This window comes from Falco punctatus, assembly GCF_963210335.1.
Source record: "Falco punctatus genome assembly, chromosome: 7".
Taxonomy (NCBI): domain Eukaryota; kingdom Metazoa; phylum Chordata; class Aves; order Falconiformes; family Falconidae; genus Falco; species Falco punctatus.
In genome coordinates this window covers 56,955,647-56,969,738 of record NC_137587.1, presented here as the reverse complement: position 1 = coordinate 56,969,738, position 14,092 = coordinate 56,955,647, and the positions used below count along the sequence as shown (strand labels likewise).

Sequence of the window (14,092 nt, the reverse complement as noted above, 5' to 3'; positions counted from 1 at the left end):
GTAAATTAACTTTAACTATAGTATCACGTAAAAGCTGTCACAGTATGGGGTTTTTTTGGTTTGTTTTCAAATGTAAGTGCAAAAGCAATGCTGAATAATGATTGTATGCAAAGAAAGTTTACTAAGAGTCAGTTTAAATAATACCATTTTTTTTAAATAACTGATAAAAAAAGCAATCAGGCTTGCTCTAACCTCAGAACTTCCATAATAAACCTGGCTTGACTATATAAATATATGACACTTAGTTTTCCACTGTATTATGTATGTGCTAGAAAGATGTAATACCATTTTACAAACTCTAGTTGTTCACATTTTCACGTGCATTATAAACTACTTTTTACATGTTTTAATTTTAAAGCTTTCTAAATTGTCTTTACTAGAAACAAACCATTATTATTTTTATTACTGTTATTAAAAATTCTTCAGATTTTAAGTAGATTATCAATTTTTCTCTCCGTGTTTGACACTGAAGACCCTACAGAACAAAACAACATCAAATTACTTCCCTTTTAGAGGGCCCCCTTCTGTAATGTTTTGGGGGCTTATGGTAGATGTTCCTGATTCAGGCTATTTTTCATTAGATGCAATGCAACGACCTACCGCACGAATGAGACCGGTGTATACATCTCACAAAGGTGTTTGACTACAGGAATAATCCTAAACCTACGGAATAATCCTAAACTAATGCAATGGCACCTAAATGAAATTATGAGAAAAGATCCTTGCCAAGTATCCTGCAATATGCTAAAACTCTTTGAAAGTTAGAGAACAGGGGAAAGTATTCACAGAAGGTTATGTATTCTATTTGAATACTTGATCGGATCAATAACAAGACAGAACTAAATTAATAATCTTTAGATTTACAGGTATTTAAATAATCTGGGGTCTTGCAGTTCCTAGCAGTGGAATGTATGTGGAGCCATATGCAACTTCTAAGTTATTAAACAGTATACAAAAGTTTTCTGAGTACTTAGTTGTATGGAGTTAGATTTATGCTTTACAAACAAAAGGGGCAAATTTAGCTTTCCCTGATGAAGGAAACTTCCTTTTAAAAGAGGTAGTTATTGGCAAATTCTCTCTGGCTGTCTCGGCTTTCTCCTTTTTGTTGTAAGAGGAAAATCTGCGAATTACAGTTAAAGGATTTGGTTGAGAACTTTGTTGACTAAATGCTTATTAATCCATTCTTAACTCCTACTGAAGTATGTTTTCATAAGTTTACAGCAGTAAAGTACTTTTCGCCTTAAATATCTGTTTACTCACTCTAGTATTAATGACTTTAAAATAAATGTAATTAATTACATGTACTTACATCAAAAGGATATCGACTTTTGTAGATGTTACTATGACACTTCAACACAAACTCAGCCAAGGTCACTCAAAGGATTTGTTAAAATCACAAGTTAATAAACCATATGTATTTTTTCTAGATCATGTCTTCTTTCTAGTATCTAGCCATTGTCCCTCAACATGTAAGCAATCTCAAAGCAGCAGTCTGAAATTGTGCAAAGTAGTAATGAGTGTCATTAGTTGTATGTACATTGAAAGAACTTTAGGCTTCCGTAGATACTAAGGAGGCTTCAACAATGTAGATGCAAGTTTCTCTAAGACAGAGCTTCAGGACAGGGTTGTTACATGTGAAGTGCCCAATGCAGACTTTGATTATCATGTTAAAAAGCTCCTTTTAAAAGGGTGATGCTCAGAGGCATGTTTTTGTCAGTGAGCACTGCTCAGACAAAACTTTCCTTGCTCTGTTTCTTAGGGCCAGGATACTGTATGGGAATCGGTCCCCTCATTTCACACGGAAGATTTCTCTGGATGGGAGTAGGTAGCGCCTGCAACTACTACAATAAGACATATGGAGAATTTGTGAGAGTTTGGATCAGCGGTGAAGAAACATTTATAATTAGCAAGTAAATTCTTATCTTCTATCCTTAATAATATGAAGAGCTTTTTCCACATTTTTACCACCCCTTTGCTGCTTTTTTCCTAAAGTAGAATTGAAGTTATTATGTTCAAAATTTATCCTAACATACACCTTTTTCTTTCTGCTGTTCACAGACCTTTTTCTAATAGCTTGTTTCTTTAAAGACTCTACTATTGAAATACATTTGAATTCTCTCATTTTCTTCATGGAAAGGAAGGTCAAGCACTGTGGGTCAATCCTAAAAAATGTTTACTGTCTCTTACTATTTCATTTAATATTAAGATTACATGCTATACAGGAACCTAGACTGCGATGCGAAATTAAGCCAAATTTTATTTTCCTGTGTTCTTAAGTATCTCCTTAAAATGGGAGTAACGCTTGAAGATTACGGCTCCAATTCAGCAAATTAATTAAGCAAATGCAATGTTATAGGATTATGAGTAATTCCACTCCAATTAATAGGATTACTCATAGACTTCAAATATACACAGTATTAAACATAATGCTAAACCTCAGACCATCATTTTATTAGCTCCAGTGGATGGTTGCTTTCTTTTTACATTGGATCTTCTGGATGCTTATGAGTTATGCCATGAAAGAAAAATAAACCAACACAGCAGTAAAATTTTTACCATATGTAATTGATAAAGAATCACAGCCTTTTTATTAGCAATATCAATCAATTCATACTGAGTTTTCATTATGTAGAAGCTTTTCAAAGACAATGTAGCATAGAGGACTATCACAGGACTTGCCATGCAAAGCAAGTCAGCTTCATCTCTGCTTATTTTTACCTCTGTAAAAAGAGATAATGTGACAGCAAAACTATTTACATTCCTATCCTACATAGGTGTTGCAAATATCAACTAATGCGCTATAATGTTTTTGTAATGTGAAATGCTCTGAACTCTTATCGCTGTCTTCCACTTTCTGTACTACCGATTGACCAGAAACAAATGAGGAGGGCTGATTAACAACGCCACAGCTGCATTAGGCTTTACAGTCAATAAATCACTTTTCTTAGACATTTTTTGGTTAAAAGCATTGACTGTACACAGAGAACTAGTATTTAACTTAAAAAAAATGCAGAATAAAGTTTTCAGTGGATCATAAATTCACTGCAAAACTAAACATAACCTGAATTTTGTAAAAGTATACTATTTCCAATGTCATCTGAATTTTTACCATCAAACCTAATCATACTGAGGTGCTAATGCACAGAGACGAGGACTTGCAGTCTTGGTTACAACAGTTATCTTTTGGAGGACTTCAAATAGTTTCATAAGGAAAATCTGCTTATACAAGGTTTTATGTCAAAATCCTTCCTTAAAACAGTATTATGCGTCTCCTGTGTTGATGTGTGGAATAAAAGGAAGCAAAATGAGCCTCCTGCACCTTTGCATTCCTGGGGACAGCTGTCATACTCCAACACCATCTTTTCATGCTCATGAAAATACGGAAACTTTCTAGGGAATTAGAAAAGAGAGCACACGTGGGGAAGTGTAGGGAAGAGAGAATATGCTGAGTTCCTTAGAAGTTTGGACCTGCAGACAATCCTCCCTGTCTTTACTCCAATCCTTAGTCCATGTTTGTCTATTTGTACCATATGGCATCTCACTGCTAACTTTACCTCTGGTCATGCAAATCTATGGTGAAAACCCAGCGCTGCCGAAGTCAATAGCAGAGTCCCATTTACTTTGCCTGAGGGGAAAAAATAAACTACACCCATGTAAGAACTCTGGGATTTGGTCCACAGAGTATGCTACATGGTAAAGTCGCATATTGTTTCATTTCAATCTCTGTTCTGAATTTCCTTCCCTTTGTTGGATTTAATTTGATCAGGTTTTCATCACTTTTCTAACATTTTTAAATCAACATTTCTAAAATACTAGCTCCCTCTAAAGGAATTTATACCCCAAGGCAATAACGCTGGTGTCAACCTGTTTGCCAGCATGTGTAAATAAACCTTGTCAACTGTAAAAAGAATTACACATATCATGGATTTCCCTAACACGTCTATTTAGGGATAGTTATCCCACACATACATCACATTATGAAGTTGCATATTTAAATGATGCATGTATATTTTTGCTTTCTATATGTGTCGGGGAGTGACCAAACAGCTACAAAAGTATAGCTGCAATTTAATGCACATCATGATGTAATTATCAACTGTCAAAATATTTTTCACCTCATCTTCTGAAATATCTGACACTGGTCATTGCCTGAGTTTATCATATATCTACATGTTTCTATCTACACAAAATATTCAAATTAGAATCTATGTGGGGGGGTGTACTGAAAAACAATTTTAAATCTAAGCAGAATATGTTCTTGCTCTAATGCACATTCTGAAGGTATATATCATTGAGATTTTTAATTATGTAAAAGGAACAACATTTGATGTCAAGCATCGTGCTTCCTGCTAAATTCGGAATGCAAGTCAGCACTTCAACTACAGATCGACAGAATAAAAATTCTGTGTACAATCTATAAATAGTATTTTTGTTTTGAGCTTTCCTCTCCCCCTGTTTCTTTCACAGATCCTCAAGTGTATTCCACGTAATGAAACACTGGCATTACGTTTCTCGATTTGGGAGCAAGCTTGGATTACAGTGCATTGGCATGTACGAAAACGGGATCATATTTAATAACAACCCAGCACACTGGAAAGAAATCCGTCCCTTTTTCACCAAAGGTAAATCAGTGTACATTAAGACACTGCGTCACTGTAGCACACCATCTGTCTTTTCTGAAATGCTGTATGTCCTCTGCATACTTACAGAAAACCGTACTCTCTATACATCCCGTAGAAATACTTTATTGCACGTGTTCTTTCACATTTATCTTTTTAAGTATGCTATTTGAAATGGTTCTGAAGTAGTTCTGCAGATTCTTAATCTCATCCAATTAAAACAAAAGTAAATTATGCCCACAAGCAAGTTTTTAAATATTTTTATGTTTCAAGTCCAACATTTACATTAGCTCAACTGGCACTTCCATAAATGTAGTTGGATATTCCTATCCCAGCCTCCACTAAATTCAAAGACTTTTCTGTCTTGTTCTAAAGGGGGAGGGTGGGGGGTGTACTTTAGTTTCAAAATTAAGATAAGCACAGCAGAACTGTTTCTTAATCCCTCTAATATACATGGAATCAATGTAGTAAGAGAGAAAAAGACTGAAGTAATTTACATCACTACGTTGAAATCAAATAGAAAATTACAGAAACTCCAACTGTCACCATTTCATGAGTCTGCAATTTTTTGATTCACCTTCTTTCCATTAACTGAAAATCTTCAGTATTTGCATATCATTAGAATTGGCTACTTCCAATGATCTTACAGCCTTGCTAACAAAACTGCCACACTTGTTCTGCAAGTTCTACAGTTCCGAAAAGATTCTTACCAGCTGAGACTGCAGTAGTTAATGACAGTGATTCTAGTAATGAAAGTAAAAGAGCACCTAAAATAAATTATTTGTTAGTTTAAATTTTCTGTTATTATTTTGGTGATGCAGCTGTGCTCCTGTATGACACTAGGACCCTTCCTACATGATTTTGCTACCGAAAAATATCAGCAACTTTGTAATGGTTGAAGATGGCAGGAAAAAACATTTTTATTTTACTAGCTATCCCTACAACTACCAGTTCTCTCTATTTACAAAACAGGCCAACTCTGAATTACAAACACACAATCCCTCTCAACACATATTTGACAAAATAATGTCCTTGAGGCAATTACAGCAATAAATAAAGTACTTAGGGCAAGGTCTCCAAAGTCATTCAAAAGTTATCTGAATCCATTTCAGCTGAGGCCAGTCAAAATCCCGCTGAATTACATCACAACGGAACTGACCACTGCTTTTGGTGGCTTTGGCATTCTTAAAATGCAATAAATCTGTCATGACACTATCTCCACTGTTCATAGGTGGATAGACTACTGCCAGGCTAGGCTTCCGTAGGTCCACAGAGACACTACAGGTCGCCAGTACCTTACTGCAAAGCTACCATGCTCTTTAAGAGCGCCCAGGAATTATGTTTTCAGAAATGCCTATCATCCTCCCCCACCAAATCCCCAAGCTACCTTCCCTGCTCAGTGTCACTACAAGCAAGTGTGACAGGACACCCACAGGGCATGCAGTGCAGCAGGGGGCATGGACACCCTCCCACACAGAAAGGCAGCACAAACAATGTCAATTATCTTTCCTTAACACTGTACGAACCCGGGACAAAATCTGTATCTAACATACAAAGCGGCTGGATGCAAAGAAAGCTTGGGCTTTGAGTTCATTGCCATTTTAACTCTGAATGTTTACATTTTTTCTTTCAAAAGATGTTAAGTCCCTAAGTTTCAGAATTGTTTTATTCTAGTCCCTCACAGGACAATGTTTTACATTTTGTTGACAACGTTATGTCCAATCAATACCTAAGTTACAAAAGCTAACCAACCTTCTGATCATTTTGCACATGTATCTCAGCTCTGTCTGGTCCTGGTCTGGTGCGTATGATAGCGATTTGTGTTGAATCAACAATTGATCACCTGGACAAACTAGAGGAGGTAACCACTGACGCAGGAAACATCAATGTGTTGAATCTTATGAGACGGATCATGCTTGACACATCTAATAAGCTTTTTCTTGGGATCCCTTTGGATGGTACGAACAGCTTTATTTTTACCCCTTATGATGGACCTAAAGTGCATATCCAAGGAAAACTCACTGACATCGCTCAGCCGTTTTGTTTCAGAAAACAGTGCAAGAACAGACTCCTATATCACCAGATAATTAATTGAAATTGATTTATAAGTGATTTTAGTTTGAATGCAGAATATTATATGACCACAAATATACACTAGCTTGTCACACCCACCTTAATAAATAGTACCATTTAAAGAGATTTTTATGCACTGAGTTGGTACAATCCCAATATTATATGCACTTAATCAGAATTTTTTCCTCAAAATTAAATGATTGCCTTGAAAAGTTCACCTGACAATTTAAGTCTTCTGTGATTTCTTCATCCTCAAAACTATGACAGAAATAACATACCGTGATGTCTAAATTACACCATTTCAATATGCTGTAAGAGTTCTGCTTCTGCTCTCCTGTGGGAGACTATTTGGCTCTGGTCGAAACACCACTATCTCCCCTTTTAGCTAGCTACTGAGAGTTTTCACAAAGATCTATACCTTTTCTACAGTGTGCTACAAATTTTTCATAATGTTATCTTACCATCACTAAGACCAGTCGTTTATCAAATTCCTGTGAACCTTGTTGGAGTATTATTAATTTGTGTTACTTGACTATTAAGGTTTATATTTCTTACTTTTTGTTAATGTTTATTTTCAGAACATGCCATTGTACTTAAGATTCAAAACTACTTTGATGCTTGGCAAGCACTTTTATTAAAACCTGACATCTTTTTTAAGATTTCTTGGCTGTGCAAGAAATATGAAGAGGCAGTGTAAGTATCAACAGTTTTATACATCATTTGCGTAAGATTCTTTTTCTGGGAAGGGTATCTTCCTTGCCTTTTAGAAAATAAATTGTGAAACTTGCAAAGCTGGTTGGCTGAAGTCCCCATCTGCAGACCCAAGATAGCAACAGAACAAGATTTGCCACTGATGTTACATGTGGCTGATCTCAGGGGCGATTTAAGGCGCTTGTCTATTCAGTCCTAGTTTACTCACCAAAATATTAGTTAATGCCAGTTCAAATGTGACACTAAATTGAAATCACTGGTTCAGTTCAAACAGACAAAGAAAAGCCATAACATGTGGTGAAGTTATATGTGCTATCCAGTTGAGGATAGTCAAACATTAGGCTACAGTTCATCAAAACAAGAAAACTCATCTGCATTCATGGCACTGTCCCAGAAGAGTTAACCCCCAAGCATAATCCTATTTTTTGGTTCCTTCAATGCGCATTTTTGAGTCAACAGTAATTTTTTAATTAAAACTTGGTGCTTAGCACGATAATCCATTTCAAGGGTTTTTTATCCTAAGGAACAAATATGTTTTGCCATCTTCCTCTTTGCAAAAGTACAAAATGCCTTTTCTATTTTTATAATCTGGTTTGCCATCTTCTACCAAAAGAGGTCTGGCTATAAAAAGAATCAGTAATGAGTTTGTTAATTTTGGATTTGGAATCCATCTAGTGAGAGTAACTCCTACTTATGAAGCATATGTAATAAATTGTTTTGGTAGTGCTATGTAACGTATAGGCTTTAAAGAAAAGATGAAGGTTCATCTAAAGTAACTGAGAACTCTTATGAACTAGACACAAGACTTACCTTCCCTAACATGTGCTTCCTGGTTATTATTATGCCACTGATTAGTGCTTTATTCTGCGATTCTAATAATAGCTAAATGCAGTGGCACAATTACTAGAAAGCCCCTGCAGGCAAATACAGATGTTTCAAAAGCAATCCCATTAAAATGGACTTATTCATAAATTTCTACTGGAAAAGAAAAAAAAAAATAAAAAAGATTGATGGACTTAAAGCAATGCAAAGAACGACTACAGGATATGACGACTTCCAATATTCTCCTGATAAAAGTAGGCAAAAAGAACCTTTTGCTATTTCTAATACATAAAAGATGTTATAAATAATGAGAGCTTTACCAGGTTTGAAGTTTTAAATGCATTTACCCCTACAAAGCCAGTCAGATTTTCTTTCCCAACAATAACAAACACAAATGGATAGCCTGAGGATTTTATTCAAAAACTTTTCAAAATATTTTTTAAACTAATTGCCCTGAAATCTATAGCTTATTCAAAATTCAAAAAAAAAATTATAAAAACTGGTTTATGTTGCTTTTTTCACCACTGAAATACAAACTGTTGACACTATTACTATTTAAATATGAAAACTTTAGATCAATTCTACCTTCAAGACAGTACAATTTTTCTAACATTTATCTATATTTTTCTAACAATTAACCCTCACGTTCTCTAAGTTCATTTCATTCACTGATAAAATACAGTATAAAATAGAAGGAAGTACACAAGTTCTTTGGAAACATTAACAAATCTTTAAAACCTCTATTCATCAACAGGATATACAAACTCATTTTCATCTTTTTCAGTCTCCCTTATAAAAAGAGAATAAGATTGCAGTCCAAACTAACAAGGAATTATTTAATAAAACACACCTTCCATGGTACTACTACTTTTGCAGAGAACCATGTAACTACTCTTAAGAATACTTAATTTCTGCCATTCTTCTATGTTTTTATTGGTATAACCTCTATGCTTTTAGTCATATTCTAGCGTATCCTACAAGTCTGCAGATATTTCTCAATAGGTTGGGTTTAATCTGTTTTCAGCAAGGATCTGAAAGAAGCAATGGAAATCTTAATAGAACAGAAACGACAAAAGCTTTCCACTGTTGAAAAGTTGGATGAACATATGGATTTTGCATCCCAGTTGATTTTTGCACAGGTATTGGCAATGTACTCAAAATATGGCTAACTTTAATTTTTCTGACATTCTCCTGTCACTAACATCACAGGCTTTGCAACTTAAACTTCACATGTCTATCTAAAAGTCATGTCATAGTAACATGGTACAAATTAGTGGGTTCTGTGGAGTCCCTAATGGTATTTCAAACATTCAATAGTTGCATTTTCTGGAATAGTTGCATATCTGATGTTTTTCATGGCTTAAACATCCTTAAAACTCTTCCATCTAACCCTTAATGTCCTTCAGTTTTTCCCTAACCCCTGTATTTTATCTTGATGTATTGCCTTTTGTTTGCAAAGGCTTCAAACGCTATATAAATCCTATCTTGTATACCTTCTGACAGCTCACAAACTCTGTTTGGAAAGGCACTAAATCAGTAAGAATCTGAGCTAAGAACAACCTCTTGCTTTTCTGTAAGATAATACACACCCATCAAAACACAAGTTTTCTGGTTTTGTCCGAAAGACAAAAAATTAAATGCTATTTAGCATATAAGATAGAAAGACTGACAAGATTTTGACTTCTCTTTAAAGCAGATATTCTAGGTCTGTCCCATCCTACTGCTATAGGACCTTTGCTGCCACCGGAGGTCAGCAATCAACATTTTTCCCCAAATTTCCAATTTTTTTCAGAACAGAGGGGATCTGACTGCTGAGAATGTAAACCAGTGTGTGCTGGAGATGATGATTGCTGCTCCTGATACTCTGTCTGTGACTCTCTTCTTTATGCTAATACTGATTGCAGAGCACCCCACAGTGGAAGAGGAGATGATGAGAGAAATTGAAACTGTTATGGGTAAGCAGGAGCTGCAAAGTCAGTGATGCGGGAATATAATTTTGCTTCAGCACTGATCTAATTTCACTCTTAAAACTGAAAGGCTGAAAATTGTAAGTGCTTTCTTCTAACAGAGGCATTTGCTGTAAAATATATGAAACACCATTGTATGTAAAAGATTTTATTCAAGGTCAGAAGAAAGAAGATGAGGGATTTGTAAGATAAATTCAAATAGGAATCATCAGAATTTACTATCTATTAGAAAGAATGTGCTATATTCACTCCTCAGCAACAGCAGTAGGGATCAGCACTTGCCTCATAAGTTCCATTGAAATTATTTTCCTTTTACTTTGAAATAGCAAAAAGGGACACTAATTTCAAATACTTCTAATCACCAATATTTCTCTGTGTATATGCAGAAATTAAGTTTCACTATGACTGCAGAAGGGAAAGATTAGAGAAAATCATAATTATATTCTGCTGTCATCCATTTTGATATCAAACTGGTCTCCCCTTTAAGTATTCAAAATACAATCAAGATATTTCAAATTTGTATTCTTCCCTTCATCAAGACTTCATTCAAAACTTGATACTGAACTACTGTAGAAAGTAATTTCATCCACTCTTATTCAAGAGTTCCTTCTGGTCAGTTTAACACTGGAAAATGTATAGCAGGTGCTTTAGTCTTTTTCTAATAATAAACTTCATCTTATTGTCCTCATGAGAATTGAGTACTCTTTCATCTGCCCTGTTTCTTTTGGATAGCCTTGATTTCTAAGGCAGTAGAATGTTGTTGCCTTTTCCTTAAGCAAATGACCAACTGGGGTAGCAAAGCTGCCTTTTATCTTAAAATCCTGCCATTGCAGCTGTCAGCCTGAAGTTCTTGAACTGCTTGTGGCTTGAAAATTAAAGTAAGGCTCCCACTGGCAGTACATCGTGGTGCTGATACTGCTGCTGATGGAATCAAGCTAGGAGGAAGTTACTCATGGTAACGGAAATAGTCAGGCCACAGCAAGACCTAGCAGTAGACCCAATCACATCGCGAAAAGTTAAGGTCCCTACAAAGTTATCTCCCATCTGCAGCCTATTCCCAGATTGCATTTGGTGTCACCTCTCAGAGGATTTATTCGTTGGGTCTTGTTGCTTTCAGTCATAGAAAAGTCAGGAAAGGATTTCCAGAGTTTTTTCATTGACAAGAAAGCAGAACAGAGACTCAAAATGTATTAAGAACAAGGTGAGATCATAAATTGATAAACCAGGGTTTATGCTGATGAATAACGTACCAGATTCCCCAAATACGTAAGGCTATATAAAACTCCTTAGAAGCTGTTGGACCCTTCCTGCTATTTCAGGACCTGAGAACTTTCCAAAATGTTTTGGTATTTGTACAATGAAGCTATGGAAGTCATAACCAACTTCTTCACCATCTGTTTTATTCCACAAGGTGACAGAGACATACAGAGTGATGACATGCCAAACTTAAAGATTGTGGAGAATTTTATTTATGAGAGCATGAGATACCAGCCGGTTGTGGACTTGATCATGCGAAAAGCTTTACAAGATGATGTAATTGATGGCTACCCTGTGAAAAAGGGGACAAACATTATTCTCAATATCGGACGTATGCATAAGCTTGAATTCTTCCCAAAGCCGAATGAGTTTTCTCTTGAAAATTTTGAGAAAAATGTAAGTTTTCTATCTTATTTCTTACAGGAAATCGGGTATTATTTATTGGCAGTATCTCTTCCTTTGATCCAGAACATTGTGACCATAAGGTTGTTTTACCTTTGCCTAAGTACCTAGTTAGCTATACATCCTGCTTATTACTATTATTATTATTAAAGCCAGGCAGATATTTCCCTGTCAAAGTGCATTTTAATTAAAAATGTTACAATATTGAAACAAAGTTTTCCCAGACATCTTAATTTTGATTAAAAATTTCTGATTAAATTTGTCAGGCACACATAGTTCCCATTATAAACCCTGACACAGGACAAAATAAAGAGCCTTTAGGGAGCTAAAGCCACACGAGCAGTACCACACAGAGCTGAGGCCACCTGAGGATTTCCTGGAGAGGTGAAGCCGTACAGTAACCCCTAAGAGACTGAAAATTAGGAGACATTTTAGTCTTTCTTTTTTTGTTGGTTTGTTTTGGTTTAATTTTTAATTAAATGTAAATTTTTTTTAAAAAAATAAATTTTATAGACCAAAATGGAAATCCTAAGTTTCAACCAACTCAGTACTGCAGATGTTGAGCAATTCAGTCTCAGCTCAGCATTTCAAATTATATACTAACTCCTAAAAGAACTAGAATTTTCTTTAGTCTAAATTATAGATTCCTATATCAAAAGCAACATGTGATTTTTTTTTTCCTACTTGTAATTCCCTACTATTGTAAATCATCCTTCAGATCATTTAGTTTCATTTAGACTCCCACTCTTCTGATTACTGATTAAACAAATTATTTTGCAAAACTGTTGTTCAGGAATAATCATCTGGAGAGATTGAGACTGTACTGAAAGAAAACAGACTGATGCTATGGCATGTTTGACTCATTGTTTTTGACTGTTAACCAGTGCAGATGGAAGCAGAAGATACTGCTACCCATGTGATAACACAAAATATGAAATGCTAAGGTTAGGTTAGCACTCCTGTGAGGGAATTAAATCTCCAGAATAAACAGTCATGCAAGAGCGGAGGGTATAATCAACTTAGTTCTATGAATGGAATCTCAACTGCAGAACATTAGCCTTGCTATCACAGATGCACCCATTTTCCTGGTATGCGAACCTTCGCCTACATTTTCTGGTGGCTTGTCAAATATTAAGCTTGAATGGGGTTGAAGCTAAAGGCTTAGTGCTTTCTACAGCTGTCATACTTCTCATTTTATCTAATTAAAAAAGTAACAAAATTTTATTACCTGCCAAAATTTTTTCTTTTGAGATATTAGAGATATTAGAAGCTGTGCACATAAGCGTCCACAGTCATTTCAGATTTAAATAAATAGATGATCCACTTTGAACCACTAAAAATGGACTTACTAGTAAAAACACCTGAAGAAATAACTATGAAAATAAAGAAGAAAAAGATATGAATGTTCAAGCCAGAAACACACCTCTAAGTTTTACATTTTTCCTATTAAAAAAAATAATCTAGGAGTACCATGTACGCCACACAAATAAGTGCTAAACAACCTGGTTAACATCTCTAAACTGCTCTTCGATCACCCATAGCAAATTCTGCACATGGTATTACAAACAACAGATCAAGAAAAAAGTAACTGTAGAAAATTCAAGAAGAGAGTAAGTGATTAAGTTTATTGAAATAACTATTCACTGAGAATAGTTTCCATTTTGCCACTCATTATTTTCATTCTAAGTATTTCTATCAAAATGAATTTCTTGCTTATTTTGTAAGTACACTTTGCTACTAAAAACATTTCCCCTTGACCAAATATTTAACCACACATTTTCTATCTGACCTGATGCATTCTGTTTCCCACATAATTATTCTAGCAGGCACAATTTTCACACAGTTCTCTAAGTGAAGGGCAATCCACGCCATTATTTAAGATATGATGGTATTGTTAGAATCTAAACATTTTTCCATCTTCCCAGGCTGCGCATTTGCCATTGTGCTGTACTGCCAGCTGCTGTACTTGCTCTGTATTATAAGCACTTGCATTTAGCTATCATTTCTCAAAAGAATTTAAACAGAAAACATTTTTCTCAATATGAAAATGAGACAAAAAGACAACTTTTTCTAGGTAATTTGATATAAAGTTACCTTTTCTACTTTTCTTGGGTTAAATAAGAAGTCAGAACACAGCAAATACCTTACTTTTTTAAAAGGAAGCTACACAGATGAAGAAAAATAATTTACTGGTAGCTAGACTTGCTGCTTCTTACTCATAACGAGTACCTTTGTAGCTCG

At 35.2% G+C, this 14,092-nt stretch overlaps 1 protein-coding gene across 1 annotated transcript in view; it reads left to right on the top strand.

Annotated features, from left to right (window-relative positions):
- The window catches only part of CYP19A1 (cytochrome P450 family 19 subfamily A member 1), a 49,477-nt gene that overhangs the window by 30,320 nt on the left and 5,065 nt on the right, over window positions 1-14,092 (top strand). Inside the window, exons 2-8 of the mRNA XM_080394914.1 lie at window positions 1,760-1,910; window positions 4,468-4,622; window positions 6,401-6,577; window positions 7,271-7,385; window positions 9,250-9,364; window positions 10,018-10,180; window positions 11,604-11,845. Of these exons, the coding sequence (XP_080251040.1) occupies window positions 1,760-1,910; window positions 4,468-4,622; window positions 6,401-6,577; window positions 7,271-7,385; window positions 9,250-9,364; window positions 10,018-10,180; window positions 11,604-11,845 (1,118 nt within the window). The remainder of the gene's footprint in view (window positions 1-1,759; window positions 1,911-4,467; window positions 4,623-6,400; window positions 6,578-7,270; window positions 7,386-9,249; window positions 9,365-10,017; window positions 10,181-11,603; window positions 11,846-14,092) is intronic.